At 42.0% G+C, this 20062-nt stretch overlaps 2 protein-coding genes across 6 annotated transcripts in view; one reads left to right on the top strand and one right to left on the bottom strand.

Annotated features, from left to right (window-relative positions):
* Window positions 1-615: 615 nt before the first annotated feature.
* Window positions 616-15255, bottom strand: SAR1B (secretion associated Ras related GTPase 1B). Of its 5 annotated transcripts, none has more exons than XM_039559358.1 (7): window positions 15084-15170; window positions 10656-10726; window positions 7664-7783; window positions 6817-6882; window positions 6154-6257; window positions 5873-6004; window positions 616-4360 (listed from the first exon to the last, which is right to left on the bottom strand). In XM_039559358.1, exons 2-7 carry the CDS (start codon window positions 10708-10710, stop codon window positions 4244-4246), a joined length of 594 nt encoding a protein of 197 aa, XP_039415292.1. In that variant the 5' UTR covers window positions 10711-10726; window positions 15084-15170; the 3' UTR covers window positions 616-4243. The 5 variants fall into 5 exon arrangements, with proteins under 5 accessions (XP_039415292.1, XP_039415291.1, XP_010388978.1 ...); XM_039559357.1 differs by having other exon boundaries at window positions 15080-15168; XM_010390676.3 differs by lacking the exon at window positions 15084-15170 and adding an exon at window positions 14706-14726.
* SEC24A (SEC24 homolog A, COPII coat complex component) overlaps window positions 15232-20062 on the top strand; it is a 24007-nt gene continuing 19176 nt past the window's right edge. The window contains exon 1 of the mRNA XM_039559355.1: window positions 15232-15636. Within this exon, the coding sequence (XP_039415289.1) occupies window positions 15252-15636 (385 nt within the window). The 5' untranslated portion in view covers window positions 15232-15251. The remainder of the gene's footprint in view (window positions 15637-20062) is intronic.

Genomic DNA, 20062 nt, shown 5'->3' with positions numbered 1-20062 from the left:
ACCATATCTGCTCACCAAATTTTAAATTCTAATTCAAAAGCAGACAAGTAAAAAATAAATTGAAAAATGTAAACCAAGGGGAACGTATGCTTAGGGTTGGAAAAAAATTCTCTAACAGTAGGTTAACACACTTCCCTGTGGGCTACACTCAGTTTGATAAGTTTGAACTCAGTGGCAATCTTCACTCCATAGTCCCACCAACAGGGCCAATCCTAGAGCATAGCTGGATTCTAAGGAAGCATCAGTCACCTGTAAGATCACATTCTTCCATCTTATTTTAGAATTGCAACAAAGGAAATACAATTTTTTCCATGTTCAAAGAGTTTTCCAGATAGAGGATTTTTTTCCATACAACCATGAACAGAAGTTGAGCAAAAATGAGACAGAATTATTACTAACTTTACCCATCTGAAAAAACCCAAATTCACTCATAGACCATGTACTGAGCACACATTTTTCCTGATTTTGATAATTTGACAAGAACTACCTGTTTAAAACTTCTTTTCTTCAATTTTCAAGCAAAATTTTAATTTCTATTCCCAATACTTGTATTTCCAACATGGGATGGGACAACATAATAACAAACACATTTACAACATGTCAAACACTTTCATCTTTAGCTTTTCTTCTGCAGTTTATTATATAAATTACGCTTTCAAACATTTAGAGCACTCACATTTCAGAACAGAAACACCAGTGCAAAGAGTGGTTTGTTCAAGTGCAAGGAAGTTACACGTCCCCACTGACTCCAGTGGATGAGGCTTAAATGTAACTCCTCAGTCCACAACTAACAATTGTGTGACCTAAATGTGAGCATGTTGTAGTCAACAGAAACACTGGACTTTGGTTGGTAAAAACCAAATACTTTGACAGGACAAAGAGAAGAACAATTTGACCTCCAGCAGACCTGTGAATTCACTGGGATTGGAGACCACCTCCATCACTTTTCTGAACTGACATTATTATAAATAAGTGAATGCCAAATAGTCTATTTGATGCTCAAATTCAATTATCAAAACACAATAAAGCTTCCATGCATGCGGGTACTCCAGTGAATGCCACAGGTCACCTTTGGCACATCATAGACAGGACCTGAACACAGAAATAATCCTGATCTGGCAAGAGCATAAATGAGAAAGCTTGGAGAGCTTTCCCATCTCCAATGCTAGTAATTGTTGCTGAAAAATTTATTAAACCAAGACTGAAATACAGCAATCACCTCTCAGTTATACAATACATACTAGACCCCAATTTTAATTACATCCATTATATAAATCTTATTCAACCCAGAGATGCTAGCAACTGGGGTCACTGCCGTGAAATGCAGGCCACTGTCAGTAGCAGTTATTAGGATCTTAGAAATCTGCATTCATTTCTCTTAAGGAACTGTTGCAATGTAAAAGCAAAATGACACAATTCATAAACAACATCTTTATTAATGAGTTTTCTTTTTCACATTCTTTAAAGTGATGTTCAATTGAAATCTGCATAGTCAAGAGTGCAAAAAAAAAAAAATTCATGTAAGTCAGACCCAAATGTGAACACTGCTTTTTTAAAAGCAAGACTGGACATAGTCATAGGAATAAAATAGAAATAAATGGCCAGGGAGGCATGGAGGGGGTGGGGATGAGAACCACGAGGAAAATCCTCGTCAGTATATTTGTCTATTAATGAAGTCTTCACACAAAGACACACAACACTCATTCACACTCGTGCACAACAGAATGTAAACTACAGAAGAAAGGTCCTTCCTCTGCTGAATGAAATGAAACAGAGCAAGATTATTCTTGTATTTCACTGAGCACTGATCAGCTATTCCAACATACCCAGGTGGATAACACAAGGTCCAGGTTTCTTCATGCCCTTATTACAATCACATTGCAGCCACCATCCCACAGCAGGAACCAGGAAATCAGGAGTGGTTCCATAACACTGAGAATTATTCTTAACACACACTTTTAAGCACCATCACCTCCCTTCCTTTTTAATTTTTAATAGGATTACCCCCTTCTTTACTGCTGTTGTTCACGGTTGGTTGGAAGAGCAGGTGAAGAGGACCCCTCCATGCCCATGCAATGGCTCAGCCTGTGGAAGTGCAGCAGAACATCTCCACCTCCAGCTTCATTTCCATAAGCACAGGCAATACAGTGCCAAATCTCTCACATCAACACCACAATGTGACTCTGCAAGTAGTACTTTTAATATTTACACCATCTAGTGATTTAGCCGTGGTTCTCTGCATTATAAACATCATCAGGAAAAGCTAGAGGAAAAAAACAAGAGGCATATCCCCTACATAATGGCTGTAGGTAGTAAAGATACACACTGTCCACACGCTGGTGAGAGGCCACTTCTTGCCTCCAGTTTGGATTTATGCAGCAGAGACACCACTCTACAGCTGAGCACGAGTTTAAATGCAGAAAAGCCATCCAATACCATCATACTGAACTTCACCACACACGAACTGGGCTTAATGTTTTGCATGTGATTCTACAGTAATAAACTTCATTTACAATTTATATTAGGTTCTGAATTATTCAGATGCACAATCTAGGACTGTGGGGAACCGATCATCAATATTCAATCATACCAGTTCAGGTTCAGGCAAGGAATAGGTCTCATTTATTTGCTTTGTGCCTACAGCCTTTAAATCAACCCCAGAGGTCAAGAGAAAGTTATTTGTGAAATCAAACCAGTCAGAAATCCATTTGCTGCCATGGATATTGGAAACATAAGGCCTAAAGTATTTTGGAGAAGATGTAGAAGGGATTCAGTACAACTTGCTGCAGTTTGTAGTTGTACAAGGAGAAAACAAACTACACAGTGAAACTCAAACCCATCATAGTGAAATGGTGACTCCAAAGCTGAAACCCCACCTTCATTTGGAAAATTAGGAGTAAAACATGCCCAGCACATGGAAACACCAACCACAGCTCCCAGCCAGCATCAATAAAATCTGCTGGGGAAAAAGAAACTAAAAAAAAAACTAAAAAAACAAAACAAAAAAAAAAAAATCTTTCTTCAAAGATTATCTGCTTTCTCCTTGGGGAACTACCACTCAAAAGCAGGGAAAAGCAGTCAGAAACTGGAAAGAGGGACCGAATTTTACCCCAGAAATAAGTCCCCTGGGCAGCCAGCAGCTGCCACACTAGCCAGGTTTCAAGGCAAAACCACATAAAAGAATCCATCTTGTCCCAGCTCAAAATACCAAAAATAAAACTGGCCAAAGGGTGCGAGCTGGTAAATTTTCAAAAGCAGCAATGGCAACCCATTTTCTTCCTGGAAATTTCAGTGGCACGTCTTCTGGCAGACCCAAAAACTAAAGAAATTGGAAACAGGATGTTTAATGAAGCGGTATTCTTAATTTCTTCAGAAAGAAACTGTACTTCTTGTGTCACATCAGGGGTTTAATTCAAGAGACCAGTAGATTAAGACCACTTTTGTCATTAGCTCAAGATTTACTTTGGCACAGCTAATTTACACTATTTGTATTTGTGGTAACTACAAGGGGATCACATTAGATTTTTCCTTTACTATGCAAAATCCTAAAATAAATACAATTTAGTAGTCTGAAAAAACCCACCTTACTCTAACCTACAATGAAACTACTTTGTGGCCTGCTTGTGTTTCAGGAAAATATCCCACATATTCAGATCAGCCTCACTAGTTAAGACACATTAAAACGAAGCATTTCCCATTAAAGTTGCCAAAAACTGAATTTAAATTTATTGCATGACGTTGCATAAGAAAATGTATTATTGAAAACTGTAAGGCATCATGCAATTATCCATCAGCTAATTATTTATTATTCCTTGAAAGATGGTTATATACTCTAAAGTTATAAAACCAGTTTCAAAAAAGTACATAAAAAATTTAACATAAGCATTAAATATTTTTCACATGTTCATCGTTTTCAGCTGTTAAAAAGTGCATTCAAACATACTGTACTGGAAAGTTGCTCTGACCAAAAATGGTGCTGGAGACTCATTAAATTAAAAGCTGCAAAAGGATGTTGCATGGGATTAGAAAGCTCACAGGTTGTGGTATTTAAACTTACAAACTTGCTTGAAATAATTTTGCAATCCTCACACTTACAATTTAGCATCAATGATATAATTAGCTAAAAATGTGTATTTTTAAAATTGAACAGTCAAATGAATTCAAGTTACATACACTGAGAGATCAAATAAGGAGCAGACAACATTGAGACCTGGGCCAGGATGTGCCGTGATTTTGGCAGGGATCAGTTGATGTACTGGGCCATCCAGCGGAACCCCTCCCCGTAGCCTTGTCTCTTTAGCACACTGCACATGAACACCTCCAGGGGCCTGGCATTCAGGTCCTTCAGTGGTGTGCTGCCCTGCAGAGAGACACAAACATTCCCTTACAGTTCCCTTATAAACAACATCTATTCTATATGGACATCTGCGTATATGGAATGCCCTTATTTAACTTGTGTTTGATATTGTAATTTTAGAAAATAAATTAATCTAAAATCACAGAATGGTTTGGGCTGGAAGGGACCTTAAAGCTAATCTCATTCCAAACCCCTGCCATGGGCAGGGACACCTTCCACTAGACCAGGTTGCTCCAAGCAAACACTTCCAGGAATGGGGCATCCCCAGCTTCTCTGGGCCTGACACCTCCACAGAGAGACCAGAACATGTGACCTTAATCTCAGTAACTTGTATACAAGAAATACACTATGTGTGTTTTCACATGCATCCACACTGGAGAGGGGGAAGTATGTGAAACCAGAATGGAACAGCAAACATGCAAAGAGAATTTCAGAGCTTATATTTGGTGTTCAGTCACAGTTCCCTGCTCTGTTTGCAACAGTTTTCCAACCAGATAAAAAAAGCATTTGCTACAAATTTTAGGACTGACCGAAGCAAGAGCGCAAGGTGCTTGCTTGCCAAGATCAGCACAGTGCAATAAAGCTGCTGTTCAAACGGAGATTCACAGTGGTGTTCATACTTCATCAAATACATGCGGTATAAAAACCAGAAAACAAGAGGGTAAAATGCATCAAACAAGGAACTAAAGATTTGTTCCTGCCTGACCTAAACTTTGACTGACACTGAACTTTAAAGAAGGCACCTAAGAGTGAATAAGCAAAGAAGAATTGCAAGGCAGGTGCCCTCAGCAGAGCTGGTCAGCTAATGGGAGCTGGGATGGAAGCCACAGTGGAACAACTCTGTCAGCTGCAGGGAGGTGTCTTTCCAAGGGCCAAGGACATCGGAGCACCCTCCTTCTGATGCTCACAAGAAGAGCACTGTATTAACTCTACTTTAAGAAGAGTTGAAGTATCACAAAGATCCGTACTAAAATTCTGCCTTGTTGCTACTGATGCCAGTAGGAGCTTTTTCTTTCTCACAACCTACAAACTTAGACTTCTACAATGGTGTAAATCTATCTTAAGCTTTAGAAATGTTAAGTGGAAAATTATTAAAGCTTGTACTTGAAATGAGAAAAGTCACTTACTGAAATACTCTATTCAGTTTTCTCTTATAATTCACTCTGTAACTATCGCCTCTGAAAACTGTTTAAAAATAGTGCATAAGAATGTTGAAGCACTAAAAATTATTCTAGATAGAAATACATTTTCTCTGAAAAAATGTGGCATTAAATATGATGTAAGAAGTTGTAGTAGGGATACATCTAACACACAAAAAGAGACCCCAGGATTCATTCTATATACTGTTACTATATACTAAGTACTTTATAAATTAGAAAAACATTTATTTTTTATAGCTGGAGCAAACCAGAGTCAACACACAAATAAGGCAACCAAACTCCCTAAGCAAAAAACCTCACCAAAGAAAAAACCCACCAGAAAAAAAAAGAAAAAGAAGAAGGAAAGGAGCAATACCTTTCCCGTTGTCTGGCCATATAGACCAAACGTCTCTCGTAACCTCTCTTCACTGATGGCTTCAGGTCTGTCAATCTTGTTCCCAAGAATTAGGATAGGCACATTAGCAATAGTTTCATCTGTCATTAGTGACTGCAAAAGAATGGAGAAAGGAGGACTGATTAATTTAGAATACAGAAGGTCAAATCACTACACTCATTTGCAGGTGACAGCAGAGGTCTGTTGGGTATTTGAGCTTAGTTCTTAGAAGTTCAAACTTTCAAAAGCTTATTTAAACTTACATCAAGTTCTTCTTTTGATTCAAGCAATCTTTCATGATCTGCACAGTCCACCAAGAACACAACGCCATTAATTGCAGGCAGGTAGTTTTTCCACACTCTGCGAGCTACAGGGAAAATAAGAATTAAAAATAAAAGGAAATGATGCCCAAATACAGAGCAATGCACACTGGTAACTAAGAAGCAACAGGTGTGGGTGGGTTTGTTAATTTGATTTTCATTCTTAGCCTACGTTGCCAGTCTTTGGGATGCAATGTCATGTTTTACAAAGCTTGAAATAACAGACCAAAATCATCATTCTCTCTAATGTTATCACTGTTCTATCCTACATGAATGCTGATGTATGGAAATGGTTTTTGTTTCCCCAAGAATTATGTCAACAAAGGTAAGTTTGAAGCACAAAGCTTAAAGGTAAATACAAGGAATTCAAAATACAGAACTCCTCTTCATATTATTAGTCAAAAGTTTCTGCTCTACTGCAGCTCTTGCCAAATCATATTTGGGATTTGTGATAAATGGTGGAGACGGGCAAAAGAACAGCCAATGTCTTTTATGCTGCCACAGAAGAGTGTGGGAAGTCACTCTCTGCAGCAGGGCCGTATTTCTGATTGGACACAAACTCCAGCCCAGTTCAGTGAGCTTAAGTGAGTCAACACACACTCTTACCTTGAGCATGTCCACCCAGGTCGAAGGTAGTGAAAGTCATCCCAGCAATTGTCAGCTCTTCTGAAGCTGGAAATACACAGAATTATGTTCCAGGTGAAGATTACGCAGTGCTTTGGAAAAGTCTGGCCTTCTAGCACATAGATTTTACTTTCTTTTGGTTCTTTACAGTATTTTGTTATTCAAGAAGAAAATAAGAGTAATACATTCTCTCAGAAACAATGGCACATTCACGTATCACCAAAATGTTATTAGCCATTAAAGCATGTGTGAAATATCTACAATACAGCAGAGTATTCCTACATTATTTATCCCTACATATTACAAAAACAACAGTTGGCTCTGGCATCTGGTTTGCCAAAAAGATTTGCATTTGGCATTTTGTTTTCAATGCTGTTCAAGGTTTCTCCTCTTCACATCCTTTCCCAATTTCTCACCTCCTTACTGGACTTCCCCAATCCACATTTTCAACCTGTGTTGAACTTTTTGTCCTGCAAGGTTACCAGGATAACAATTGCACAGCAACCTCTGAGACAAACATTAATTTTCCAATTATACAGAGAAGCTGTTCCCAAAAATTGCAAGCCTCTATTTCTCACAGCTTCTATAGTATAAACTCTCCGCTTCATTGTTCTGCTTGTTATTCACCTCTTAATTTTAAATATAACACATTGAACTATCCTACACACATTTTTTTTTAAGATTACTTGAACTGTCCATGGATTGCAATCCCAAAAATCCCTTTGTTTCTCCCCAGTTAGATCGGTGGTCTTATGATGTATAATCAGATCCTGCTTTTCTTGCAATCCTTCAAATGCTTTCTAGCTAAGGAACAGCACTATTAACTTACTGGGGTGTAACGTGGGGACGTGTTGTCCCAGTCTGTCATCTTTGAGCATGTGCAGTAGTGTAGTTTTTCCAGCATTGTCCAGTCCAAGAAACACTAGTTTGCCTGATTTCTTGTACAGTCCTAAAACAAAGAAGGACCTAGTGAATAATCAGTTCAACCAGCAGGAGTACTAGAGATGATTTTGCTCCCCAGAACAAAGTGTTACAGTCACGGTACAAAATACAGACCAGGCAAACTCCACCACACCTTTATCAGTGCCCTTTATCAATGTCCTCCTACTTGTACAAACTACATTCCCACTTACCACAAGCCTGCTGCACCAGGTAACATGCAGCTTACAGCATGCTTGGCAGGAGCAGCAGAGGCACACAGCTGGTGTGAATGTGTCAATCATGGAAATGCGTTTGGATTATCTTAGAAAAAGTATGGCAGAACAGGACTAAACGCTACCAGTGTAGTTTACTCTGCCCCAGCAAAAGGACAGTTCTGCTCACAGGTGGTGGAGAGGTGGGTGCGGACCCAGCACTAACAGGAGGCTCTGGACCATGGACCATCCCGAACCTGAACTCTGTTCAGCTACCTCCAATTACAGCAAAACACTTGTCTGAGGCAAAAAGAAAATTCAGACCTCAATCAGAATAATATGGAGAAATTGGATTCAACATCAATAATAATAATTTGTGTATGAATTCTTTAATATTGGTTAATATATCATCTGGACAAAAAGTAACTTTCACCCATATCCCCAGGAAAACTGTTGGCTACATCCTGAATGGCATTGTCAGGGCACTTCTGACACACTGGTTCCCATGCGACAATGCTCTCCTAACAGGAATAAGAAATTTTATTTTCCTTGATTGTCATCTTTATAAAAATACCTTCTGCCCTTCTTCTCCCCCTCCACTTGTAACCCCAGAAATGCAACAGTTGCTGTGAAGGAGAGGAAAGAGGTTTAAAACACAAACACCGTATTTTCTTAAGTTGGAGATTATCAAAGGGCAATTCTCTTACAACTTGTCAACACTGTATCCTCTGCCAGAATTAGTTTTCATTGCTTCAAACTCCTTGATATTCAAAGTAAAAGATTAAGATAAATTAAATTTAAAAACAAGAAATCAATCCTGTTCTGTACTGAAAAAACCTATCTTCTCTAATGTGCTATCCTCATGTGTGTTGGGATGTTCAGCCAGCCCCGCTGATGCCACAGCATTCCAGGGCCAGAAGTACCTCTGCCCAGCAGACCTTTACACCGCTGCTGTTTGCTCACCTCTCCCTCCGCCTTTAAGCCAATCTAAGGGATCACATTCCAGCTGGACATGTTTTGTAACTTGCAGGAATGAATATTCTCTCCTATTCCTCATCTTGTTTCATTAATGATCTTTATTACTCCAGGTCCTGTAGAGTGTCTTCACAGTTCTTTCAAATACAACAACTCTTACTTCCCAAACTCACCTTCCCACATGCCCATATATATATATTAACTATTAAACTACAGAGTGGAGGAGAAAGTGTTAATGTTTACAGAGAAAGAAGAAGTGGACAAACATTTTCCTATAGTAACTTACATCACAGGAGTAACTCCAGTTCACATTCACCTTATGAGTTAAACAAAACTCTACTAACCTATAGGAAAACAATAACATTTTTGCCACTCTCAGCCTGCACATCCAGAAGTCTTTGCTTCCCAGACAGATGTTGCTGGCTTCTCCAAAACATTTCAAATTCCCAACTGTCTTTCAGAGAAACACAAGACTAACAAGCAGCCATACTTCAGCTATTGGCTACACTACACCAAGACCAGAGATTTTATATATACATATAAATTAAAAAATGTTTTTGTGCATTCCAAAAGTATACTTGTGCAAAGATGCTCGTCCTAAAGTGAACCCATCAGCCTATTGACAGGACAGCACAGGGAACTGTGGGGCGCCTCCCAAATGCTATGATCTGCCTTCTTCAACTGTAAGTATAACTGAGAATGCAAAGAGAAAGTGCTTCTCTTAGAAAAAGAGGGACATAAAAGGGAGCTACTTCAAGCTCCTCTGTCTTTCAGCAGAATTAGCCTTTGCTTGCACAGAAATGGAAGAGCAGGCCAGTGTGCAGTAATCACTGTGCAGCTAAGGAAGAGGAGATAAGAAAGATTAGTCAATTTAGTTAAAATTTCACTGGCTAACATTTTGATAGCAGGCCAAGGGTCTGACATTCAGTGCAAAACTTTAAACTTCCAACTGATTAAAGGTAGGTGGCACAGCTTGCTATGACTTCTTAGCCTCAAATGCTTTTTGACCACTTCAATAAAATCCTTTGAACTTGAAAATTGTGCTTTTTACCTATGTGATCTGCAAATTCTGATCCTTTTTTTAGTATCCTAACATTAATTTTCCTCCTGGTTGTGGGTTTTTTTTCACCTTGAACTGATATGGATTGCAGACTTTTTTGTCCGGGGAATAACTTTCTGAGGCTCTTGAGCAGACGCCAGTGAAGTTTCACACTAATTTCTGTGACACAGAACAGAAAGTCACAGAATAGAAAGTCACAGAACAGAAAGTCACAGAACAATGCACTGCTGAACACGAGAAAGGGCTTCAATATCTGGCACTAATTTTTTGTAGACAGCCCCTCCTATTTGGATTCTGAAATTATATCCTCATGTGCAAAAGAACTGAATTAAAATAACTGAGTTCAGTTCTTTACAGCAGAGAAAAATCAGGAGAAGATCCATAAAAGCCAATTGAATGGCACCAGCTTAAATGCAGTATGATTAGTAAAGTCCAACCAATTATGATCATGAAAGAAAATGTAATTTTTTTTCAAGAAGTTAAGGATTAATGTGAGATGGAGTGGAAGTGAAACTTTTGTTTGAATGTAACTGAATATACACCAAACCAAATATTATTATTTACCCAGCAGCCTTATTTGAAGATAAGAGAGATGAACAGATATTTTACACAAGAATAGCAGAAAGGAAAAGCCTCAAACAATAACGACTTACCTAAAAACTGCAATACGCTACTGAAACCACTGTAAATCCAATCAAATAGGAACATATCTGAATCTTATAGTCTGAAATAAAGAGAAAACATAATGCATTTAAGTTCTGTCAGAACAGTACATTAAGCATTGTAAAGTATTTATAGGTAACAAAAGTAATTCAAAATCCTGGGTTAAAAATAAAAAACCAATTTAGTTTCAGTAAACTGTATCATAGACCAATTAAGTGACAACAGCAAAGATTTTCCCCTCCCTTGGGAAAACACTACATGGACTGAAGTCTTTGCAAGAAATAAAAATAATTTTATTCAAAGTACAATTTGTTGAAAGTGTGTGATGATCCACTGAAGATTTTAAACAGGATCTTCACTTTTCAACTGGGAAAAAGTGGCACTTCAAAGAGGGCACTAGAGGGATATCAGTGCAGAGTCAGTGTTCCAGCCACCCCTGGGAGCTGCTGGGGTTCAAAGCAGAGGCAGTAAGAGGTGAAAAAGTTTTGCAGAGTTGAATCTACAGAAGTTTGATACCAAATAAATCCCTGTTGTCCACACAGAACCTGTCTGTTTGGCTTGTTATGGAAAACAACTACCTAGCACAAAGCACTGGAATTACCCTTCAAAGACAGGGACCTCCTGTATTGTCCTGCACAGGCTGCCACAATTCAAACCTTAAATGCAAAATTTTTGTTTAAAAAAAACCCACCAGACCCCCATATTTCCCACTGAATTCCTTCAGCTTAGATTCAAGAACAGCAGGCTGAGCTGAGAGCCAGTACTAGGCTCATTGTGTAGCCATGAGCAATTAATTTCCTAGCTTTCATCTTAATTTCCTCATTATCTAAAGTGAGGATAGTCATAGAATCATTGAGGTTAAAAAAGACCTTTAAGATCATTGAGTCCAACTGTTAGCCCAGCACCACCAAGTTCAACACTTAAACCAAGTCCCCAAGGGCCACAACCACAGGACTTTTGAGCGCTTCCAGGGATGGTGATTCCATCACCGCCCTGGGCAGCCTGTGCCAGGGCTTGGCCACCCTTTCAGTGAAGAAATTTTTCCTAATAGCTAATCTGAATCTTCCCTGCCACAACTTGAAGCTGTTTCCTCTTGTCTTGTCACCTGAGAGAAAACACCAACCCCGACCTGGCTACAACCTGTGAGGGAGCTGTAGAGAGGGATGAGGTTTCCCCATGAGCCTCCTTTGTCAAGGCTGAGCCTCCCCAGCTCCCTCAGCTGCTCCTCATCAAACTTGTGCTCTAAATCACAATGAAAGCTCCAGTTTGACATAGTGAACTGTGAGTATTTCAGTTCTCTTGAAAGACTAAAGGGCAACATCCTTAGAAGCCTTTAGCCAGCTAATTCCTACTGGAATGCATAAGCTCTGCAGACACTGGAGTCTGACTGCCCTGGAAAAACTGGACTGCACTGCTAAGCACAGCTGGCAGAGGCATCCACACTGCTACAGGTTCTCACCACATTTGTTTAGAAGCTGCAGGGCTGCCTTGGGGCATCACAAGAGCACTTCAGGGCAGCTCTGAGCCTGGAGCACAGCACACAGGAGTCAAAACACAGGTCTGAACCAGCCTAAAATCCAGGCATCTGTCATAGCAACTGCACTCATGACAAAGAGTTTCTTTGCTATGCAACAACAGGTACATCATACAGAGGTAACGTGGAAAGAGGAGGAGCGAATATTTAAATGACATTTGCTTGTACTGGAACAAAATCTGTTCAGATGACGAAGCACCAGGTGTCTTGGTTTCGCCACAACTAACCCTGAAACCTTTAACCACATCTACATTACTCTGAACAACACAGCAGCTGCAACAGGCACAAATTTTAAGAATACAAATCAAATATGCTTGTCAATGCATAAACACCCAGTTACACAATGTCATGACTGAAACTGTCCTTTGCACGGCTAAAAAGCAAAGGTCAAGAATAAGCAAACATGGCAGAACACACACGTCAGCAGATTTATTTATTGCTTGAGCAAAATACCAATCGAGAAAAGCCTCTGTGGGGCTTAGGAAAATGATCGACTCAAATAACCTGCAAATCAGGGCAAACAGCATGATGTAAGAGAAGTGCTCAGATTACTGAGGTGAGAATAACTTCAGTGTTCAGCTGTATTAACCTGTTCCATCTATTACACTTAGATTTACAAAAAACATCAACCAAAACAATCTTCATGCATCACAGAAAAAACTTCAAGGGGTGAGAATCAAATGATTAACTTGAGAACAGGATTACTCTACAAACATAGCTGAAGTGGCATTAATACTGCTTCAATTTCCATCACCATAAGAAAAGTGGTGTTGGAAACAGAGCTATCCAAATCCTCCCAGAATAACCTTCATATCAGCTGGCAGCAGTTAAAGGAAAACACATCCAAAATGGGAAAAAAATGGACAGCTAATTGTAAAGGCACACAGGTAATATTTGAACAGAGATATTACATCTACCCTTATCACACAGGAAAAGTAACTACATAATTCAGAGCTGTGTCAATTCAAAGCATTACAAAGTCAGAATGGTTCTGCTCTGGTTTCCAGAGTTGTTATGCTGAGAGCAAATTTAGGGAAGAGCTAAGGCTGTTGAATATACACGGACTCAAACGCTCAGGCTCATGTTAAAAGCACTATAAAAGCAGAACAATGAAGACTCAGCAATCACTGTTCACAAGCCACGATGAAGATACTATTTTAATGTTATTTCAAGGGTTGATTTGAAAATAATCCACTAGAAGCAGACGAAAGCTTTGAATGAAAAATTGTGCTGGACCAAGACAGTCCTTTGATACCAACTACTTTTACAGACATCGCCAACTCACTGCGTCTCCACTACAAAGTTACTGAAGTTAACTTTCTAGTATCACTTCAGTGACACATGTCTACCACTGAAGAATGTCCCCATCAACCCTGGTCAATGTTATTTCACCAGAAAAGCATCACCCAGTAACTCCCGTGGAGCCAGGTCCACCACTCCATAGACAAAGGACATGGGTTCACTTCCTGGAGACTGTGGGGAATTCCTGCACAGTGGCTCTGGTAACACCGAGCCAGCCTCCTTAAAGGAAAGCTGCTGACAGCATGGACTAGCAAGCAAACTCACTCACATGTCTTTTATCTTCTGAAAACTAGGAAATTTTTTCCTCCTACACTCCACTTGCTTTTTTCTAGCTAAAAATTCATCATTTCACTTCCAAACCTTAGGACAGCACTCACTTCCAAAGCTTCACAAAGTTCAGGTAGGAGACAATATCAGGCTTTTAAAGAGAGTTTTAAATGCCTTTACAGAACAATTAGGAAATAGCAACCAGTGACACCCAAGCTGAACAGCTCTTGCATGAACTGGGAACACACTGTGCTACACCTGTGTGGGGACTGTCAGTAAGAGCCAGGGAAGAAATCTCAGTCCAGCCTGACTGCACCAAACCTGCACCTCAGCCACAGTTCAGTCTGCAACCACAACCTGTCAGCAACAGCTTAAAGCCCACTGCTAAGGGTGTATTTTTAGTTTTTCACTTAGAATATAAACATGATCACCACAACATTATAAACTATTACTGCAGGCAACAAAAGTCAAAATCCCTAGGAAACTCAGTGGACAAACTAAGATTCTACAACACAGTTTATTCTTCGATTTGAAACTGCACTTAGAGTTGTATTTTAAAAGCTAAGGAAAGGCACAGAATTCAAAAATGAGGTAATGGCATAGACTTTCTTTAGTATTTTAAAATATTTTTGACAGCAACTCATCTTCGAGACAGCAGAGTTTACCGGTGAAGACAGCACCACAACACACGAGTTCCTAAGGGCACCTGATGCAGAGGTTTAGCCAGCCCTGGCTCACAAAGCCCAGCTGTCAGAGCACATCCTCACTGCAGGGCTGCTGCAGCCATTCACTGACTTATGAACAAAACCCTTAAAAGCAGTAACTTCTGAAGAAATAACAATACTTCAAGCAAGTATTGCCAGGTCGATACAACGTGGCAGATGGCTGCCCAGAGAGGCTGCAGGGCATCTGTGGCTTATGGGGTTACTTAACGCACCTCACCATCTCAGACCCACTGAAGCAGCGTTGCTCGGGACCTGCGAGCACCGTGACAGCCTCACGGACCGGACGGTGCTCCCAGCGGCCCGAGCAGCCCCCAGGGCTGAGCCGGGGGGAGAAAAAGAGGGAGGTGATAGAAGGGATAGGAGGGAAGGGAGGGGAGCGCCCGCCCCCAAACCCCTCGCGGCGCGCTGCCCGTGGCCCCGCGCAGGCCGCGGCTTCTCGGGGAGCGCAGGGACCCCCGGCCAGGCCCAGCCGCGGCACGGAGGCCGCTCTCAGCAGGACACGGGGACGGCCCGACGCCCTGCGGGGCTCGCCCGGCTTTCCCACCCGGCCGGGACGGACAGACCCCTTACCGCCCGCCCCACTCACCCACCGCCGAGCCTCAGGTGCTCCGGGACTCAGGCAGCACCGACACCGACAGACACAGACACAGACACCGACACCGACACTCACCCGCGGCTGCGCCCGCTCCGCCCCCCGCGGCTCCTTCCGGCACCGGCGCCCGCGGCGTACACACTCGGCTGGGCTCGGCTGTGTTCGGATGGACTCGGCTATGTTCGGATGGACTCGGCTGTGTTCGAATGCGCGGGCGTCGTCTCGGCTGGGTCGTCTTCGGCTGGGTTCGTCTAGATTCGGCTCCGCTCGGTGCGACTCGGTCGTGTTCGTCAGGGTTCGGTTCCGCTCCGCTCGGGTCCGCCTCCCCTCTTGCCCGGCCAGCCCCGCCCATGGCCCCGCCCCTAAGCCGCAGAGCCGCTCCCGGAAGTGCCACGTGTCCGCAGTGCGGCTGCGCGCGCCGCCCGGCAGTTCCGGTGGGTCCATCCCCCCCGCCCGGGCCGGTGCCGCCACACGGGCGGCTCCGAGCGCACCCGGCAGAGTCATGGCCCAGCCCGCCGGGGCCCCCGCTGGCCAGCAGCCCTACAGCAACGGTGAGTGCGGGGCAGGGCCGCGGGGCTCGACGCGGGACAGGGCCTGGCAGGGACGGCTCCCGCCCCCGCGGCGCTTCCCCCGGGCCCAGGCCGCTCTGCGCCCCTTCGCCCTGGGGCAGCGGGGGCAGGGGACCGGTGCCCGCGAGCAGAGCGCGGGTAGTGGGTTCCGGGGACGGTCCGTTCGCTGCCCGGGTCGTTGGGTTACACCCGGCTGAGCTCGGTGGTGCCCTCCTGCAGCCCGGACACCCGCGGCCCGGGGCGAAACACAGCTGAATTAGGGAGGAAAGCAGGAAAGGAGCGGCAGCGATGCCGAGCTCCTTGTGTGACCCCGGGAGCAGGGGTGAGGTGCTATCGGACCGGGCCCTGCCCGAAGTGTCACTGAGGAAAACACAGAGCGGCTCATTAGGCAAAATAAATCTTCGTTGTGATTTATTTTCATGGCATAAGCATCCCCGAGTAGATTTTTCTGTCGGTATGAACGACGGCGCCTTTCAGAGAGCCCGTGTCTGTGCTGCTGGGGTAGCACGCACGGCTCGAGCTGCCCCGGACCGCCCCTTGGCCCGGGTGGGCCCCTGTCGGTGACACGGGTGACACAGCCGAGGTTTCACCCTTTGGAACGGAGCTGTACGTGTGGCACTGTGGTTATCGCTGAGCTCAGCCTGCGGTGCAGCGGGGCTTTCTTATCTTGTCATTCTCGTAAAGCCGACATTATCTGGTTCTTTGTGCTGCAAACTGGGAAAGTCTTGATTACTTTCTTCCCCTCAAAATGCATCTCTTTAAGACGAGATATTGAAGGTGAAACTGAACTTACTAGCCAGCGTTTTAAGACAGGAATAAGAAATTCAAGGCCAGCCTTGTCTCTGTGTCTGTTTTTGTTGCATGAGTGCAGATCTGTGCTCTTGGAAGTGTCTCCTGATTTCACATACACAGACTGCATCCTCTGCACTTGCTTCCTTAATTATACACTTATGTGTTTCAGTAGCTGTGCTGCATCATAAGCAATTCAGTTATAATGAGATCTTTTGATTTTTCTTCCCCCTCCTCCTGCACAGTATGTTTATTGCTTTTCTTCAAAGTCATCAGCAAAACGACAATTTGCAATTAACTGTGTAGTTGCTTCTATGGTCAAGACAGTGGGAAGAGTATGAATGTCGTGTGGAGAGAGGCTCTGTTCTGGAGAGCTTATGATCTGAGCAGACATTGTACAAAGAGAGTGTTTGCTAATGGAGTAACTGAGTGGGTTGATTTACAGACTGGCATTACTTTATTTATTTATTTACTTTGCTGATTTCCCTAGTGTCAGATTAAGCACATAATGGAAGTTATGGAGAGGCAGTTGAGAAAGAGGAATTTCAGGCTACTCAGCCGTCAGGTGTATGAAAAATAAAGAACTGAATTGTAGAGTTATGCAAATACTAGGTAATAAAATTAAACAATTGTTATAGTATGTTAGAAATAAGGTTTGGCTTGCTGGCCTTTGAAATAAATCAAATTGTTCAAGCATAGACTGCTCATAGCATTGCTTAAAATATATGTTGTGAAGGTGCTGTGATCCTTGACCTTTATACTAATCCCAAAGCTTTATAGAATAGTTTTAGGGATACTTAGTGCTGTAGTGGTGCTTACAGTGGTCTGTGAGGAAAGAAAACTGTCAGCAGGATGATAAATTGTTCTATAGCTGTCAGCCCTTCCTCGCAACTTGTTGCTTGCTGAAGTGTGAGCAGGTAACTCCCCGAGCTTGCGTGTCCACCAAGGCAGTGAATTGTCACAGCAGCACCGTGTGCTGCCCGGGAAATTGTTTATCACAGAGCATTGTGTTGCTTAGCAACAACCTTCCTCTCCTTCATTTCTGTTTGTATTTTAATAGGACCAGTATTCTGTACTCATTTAATTGCAGGTGTCTAATTTGCTTTCCAGTTGATAGATCTGAAGTGCAAACATGAAAGAGAAACAATTCTTTTAGAACTGTTTTGCTCTTCTCATGTGATACCTTAACACAGTACTTTGAGGTCATGAGATGCTTTAGGAGCTGTTGGGTTTGGAGTCCAGTGGGTCAGAGTCAGCCTAAGTGGACACTGGTGGTGACTGGTCCCATGGCATCTGTTGGGATGTAACTTTTCAGAGTGTTTATCTTTGCATCTCCCTGGAGCTTGGAGAGCCTGTGGCTGGCCAAAGTGATGTGCTGAGTAACTGGCTTGGAGTAGGGGACAGTAAAATTCTGTGTGGTGGAAAATATTACTTGGATCCTGGCCTTCCATGTTAGTACTTTGGCCATTTTATAAAACCATCAAGCAACCTTCATATATATTCTGGTGCTATTCCTGATCTCTGAGAAATATTAAATGGCCTTGTGTTGCTGTAGAGGAGACTTTTGTTGTTAAATAGGTGGCCTTTCTTCTATTACTAACTAATTTCTGTGGTCTTCAAGTGTTGGCTGTTTTGCTGCTGTGTAGGTGAAGTAGCTCTTCAGTCCACACAGAATTCCTTGTTTATTTTTGGCTCCACAGAAAACCAGCAGCATTTGGGGAAAGCTGAATAGCGTAGATACTCTTTGATGGGTCTCAGTAAAGAGGTCAGGTCATGATGGGTATCTGGCAGCAACCAAACAGCAAGTCCTGAAAAGTTTTTTGTGCACTGTGAAACTCTCTGTAAAGGGGTTTTGCCCCTTAGTGCTATTTCTGTAGCTTTTTTGGCAGCTTTATGCACACTTGTCTTGGAAACATTAACTACTACATGAGGGTATCAAGACTCTTCATTGTGCTTCTGGCTTTAAAAATAAAAATTGAAATTGGAACATTGTTCTGTGGTGAATTTGATTTTTATTTTTGCATAAGGTGCCATAGAAAATATCATGTACATCAGTTTTTGATATCACCTCACTTCCACTGATTTATCCTCAAGCAGGGAAAATAGTGCATAAGAGAGCAATCCAAGTACTCTGATTTCTGCCTGGGATAGTCAGTCATGCCCTAAGATGAAAAATCAAGTTATGAAATTAATTTGTATTTGTTCTGTATTTTTCCTACGGTTTATAGTGATGATGTTATATCAGTGTTTGTGCAGATGCAGTCAGAAGATTTGATAAGAATTCATAATTTTTAAAGTTAGCAAGTTCAATTGCCAATGGGGTTTGTAAATCCATTGTTGGAAACCCATCTGATACACTGCAGGGTAGTTTTTGAAGATTACTCATAACTGTAAGCATTTTCATCTTTCTGAGCTTTTTATTTAAACACCCTTGATTTTAGAGAATTTTTAATTGCAAATATTTATGAGCAGCATTGTAAGGACCGCAGAGTATAACTGGATTTCCTAACTGAATGATAAATTGCATGTTGAAATTAATGGTTGGAGAATAATATGGTGTGTACCTTTTATGCACAAATAAGAAGCAGCGAGGATGAGATCACTGGCACTGTAGGAGTTATATGGACCTGTGCAATATTCAGTGAATTAACAGCTGTGTGTGACCCAGAGCCTAAGTTTTTCTAGGGAATGAGGAGCTGAATGATCAGTGCAGTGTTTGTCCCAATTAAGAATTTCAATGTATTCTGCATTTATCTTAATTTATTGTCAGAAATGTGTGAGTTGCTTTAATTCGAAAATGTGAACTTGCTCACCTTTCAGAATTTAACCATTATGTTTCTATAGGAAATGAGCCTTCTTTGTTTTAATGTGTAACTGTGTGTGTGTAATGTCTCCAGTATCTAAGCTGTGTTTTTAGGGGATGAGGAGAGCCACAATGTGACTGGCTGAACTGAATGATACAACACTGGAAAGTGTTTTGGTAGTGTGAAGGAGTCATGGCTGGCTGTGGCCTGCAGTATTTAGTGTGTTCTGCTCAGAAGGGTTTCACTTGAAAATTGATAGTCTCTTTTCAGGAGGTCCATTTTGTGACAATGGTATGAACAACCTGTGGTAGTATCTTTCTTGATGGAGCTCTTACTGCACTGGAAATCCCATGGGATTCTGTCAACCTGTTCCTCTGTAAAGCAGGAATCTGATCGTGCTCTTGCCAATGTTGTTTACTGTTTGGAGAGTTATTAGCCTTTTTTTCAACTTTTTTTCTTCAAATGAGTAAAACTTAGTTCACTTATACCAACCAACAAATGCACAAAGAGCATCATTAATCTGTCAAGTTTTATTTTCCTGACTGGTGAATTATTTTATGATAACCTTATCCTTCATTCTGTGTTGGTGACCAGTTAGCCACTCACATGAGCAGTGTGTGTATGAATAATTCTCTTACTAAATTAACTGCAGAAACTTTCATAGATTAACTCTGTCACTTGAGAAGTAGTGCAGTGACCTATGCTGGCACTTGGCTGGCGGTGAGTTGTGGTAAGCTGTGGTGTCAGCCGTCATGTGAAATGGAGTTCTTACGCAATGGATCTTCCGCTTTCGGTCTGCTCATGTGTGCTACTGC

This window comes from Corvus cornix, chromosome 13 (assembly GCF_000738735.6).
Source record: "Corvus cornix cornix isolate S_Up_H32 chromosome 13, ASM73873v5, whole genome shotgun sequence".
In the NCBI taxonomy this organism is placed as follows: domain Eukaryota; kingdom Metazoa; phylum Chordata; class Aves; order Passeriformes; family Corvidae; genus Corvus; species Corvus cornix.
This window is presented reverse-complemented; position numbering and strand designations above follow the sequence as displayed.

Bases quoted from the DNA above. Each gene is read 5' to 3' on its own strand.
- SAR1B (XM_039559356.1), bottom strand. From the start codon at position 10,710: ATGTTCCTATTTGATTGGATTTACAGTGGTTTCAGTAGCGTATTGCAG. The intron at 7,784-10,655 runs GTAAGTCGTTAT...TCTTTGTTTTAG, and splicing joins TAGCGTATTGCAGTTTTTAG to GACTGTACAAGAAATCAGGC. The intron at 6,005-6,153 runs GTAAGTTTAAAT...ATTCTTTTGCAG, and splicing joins AATCAAAAGAAGAACTTGAT to TCACTAATGACAGATGAAAC.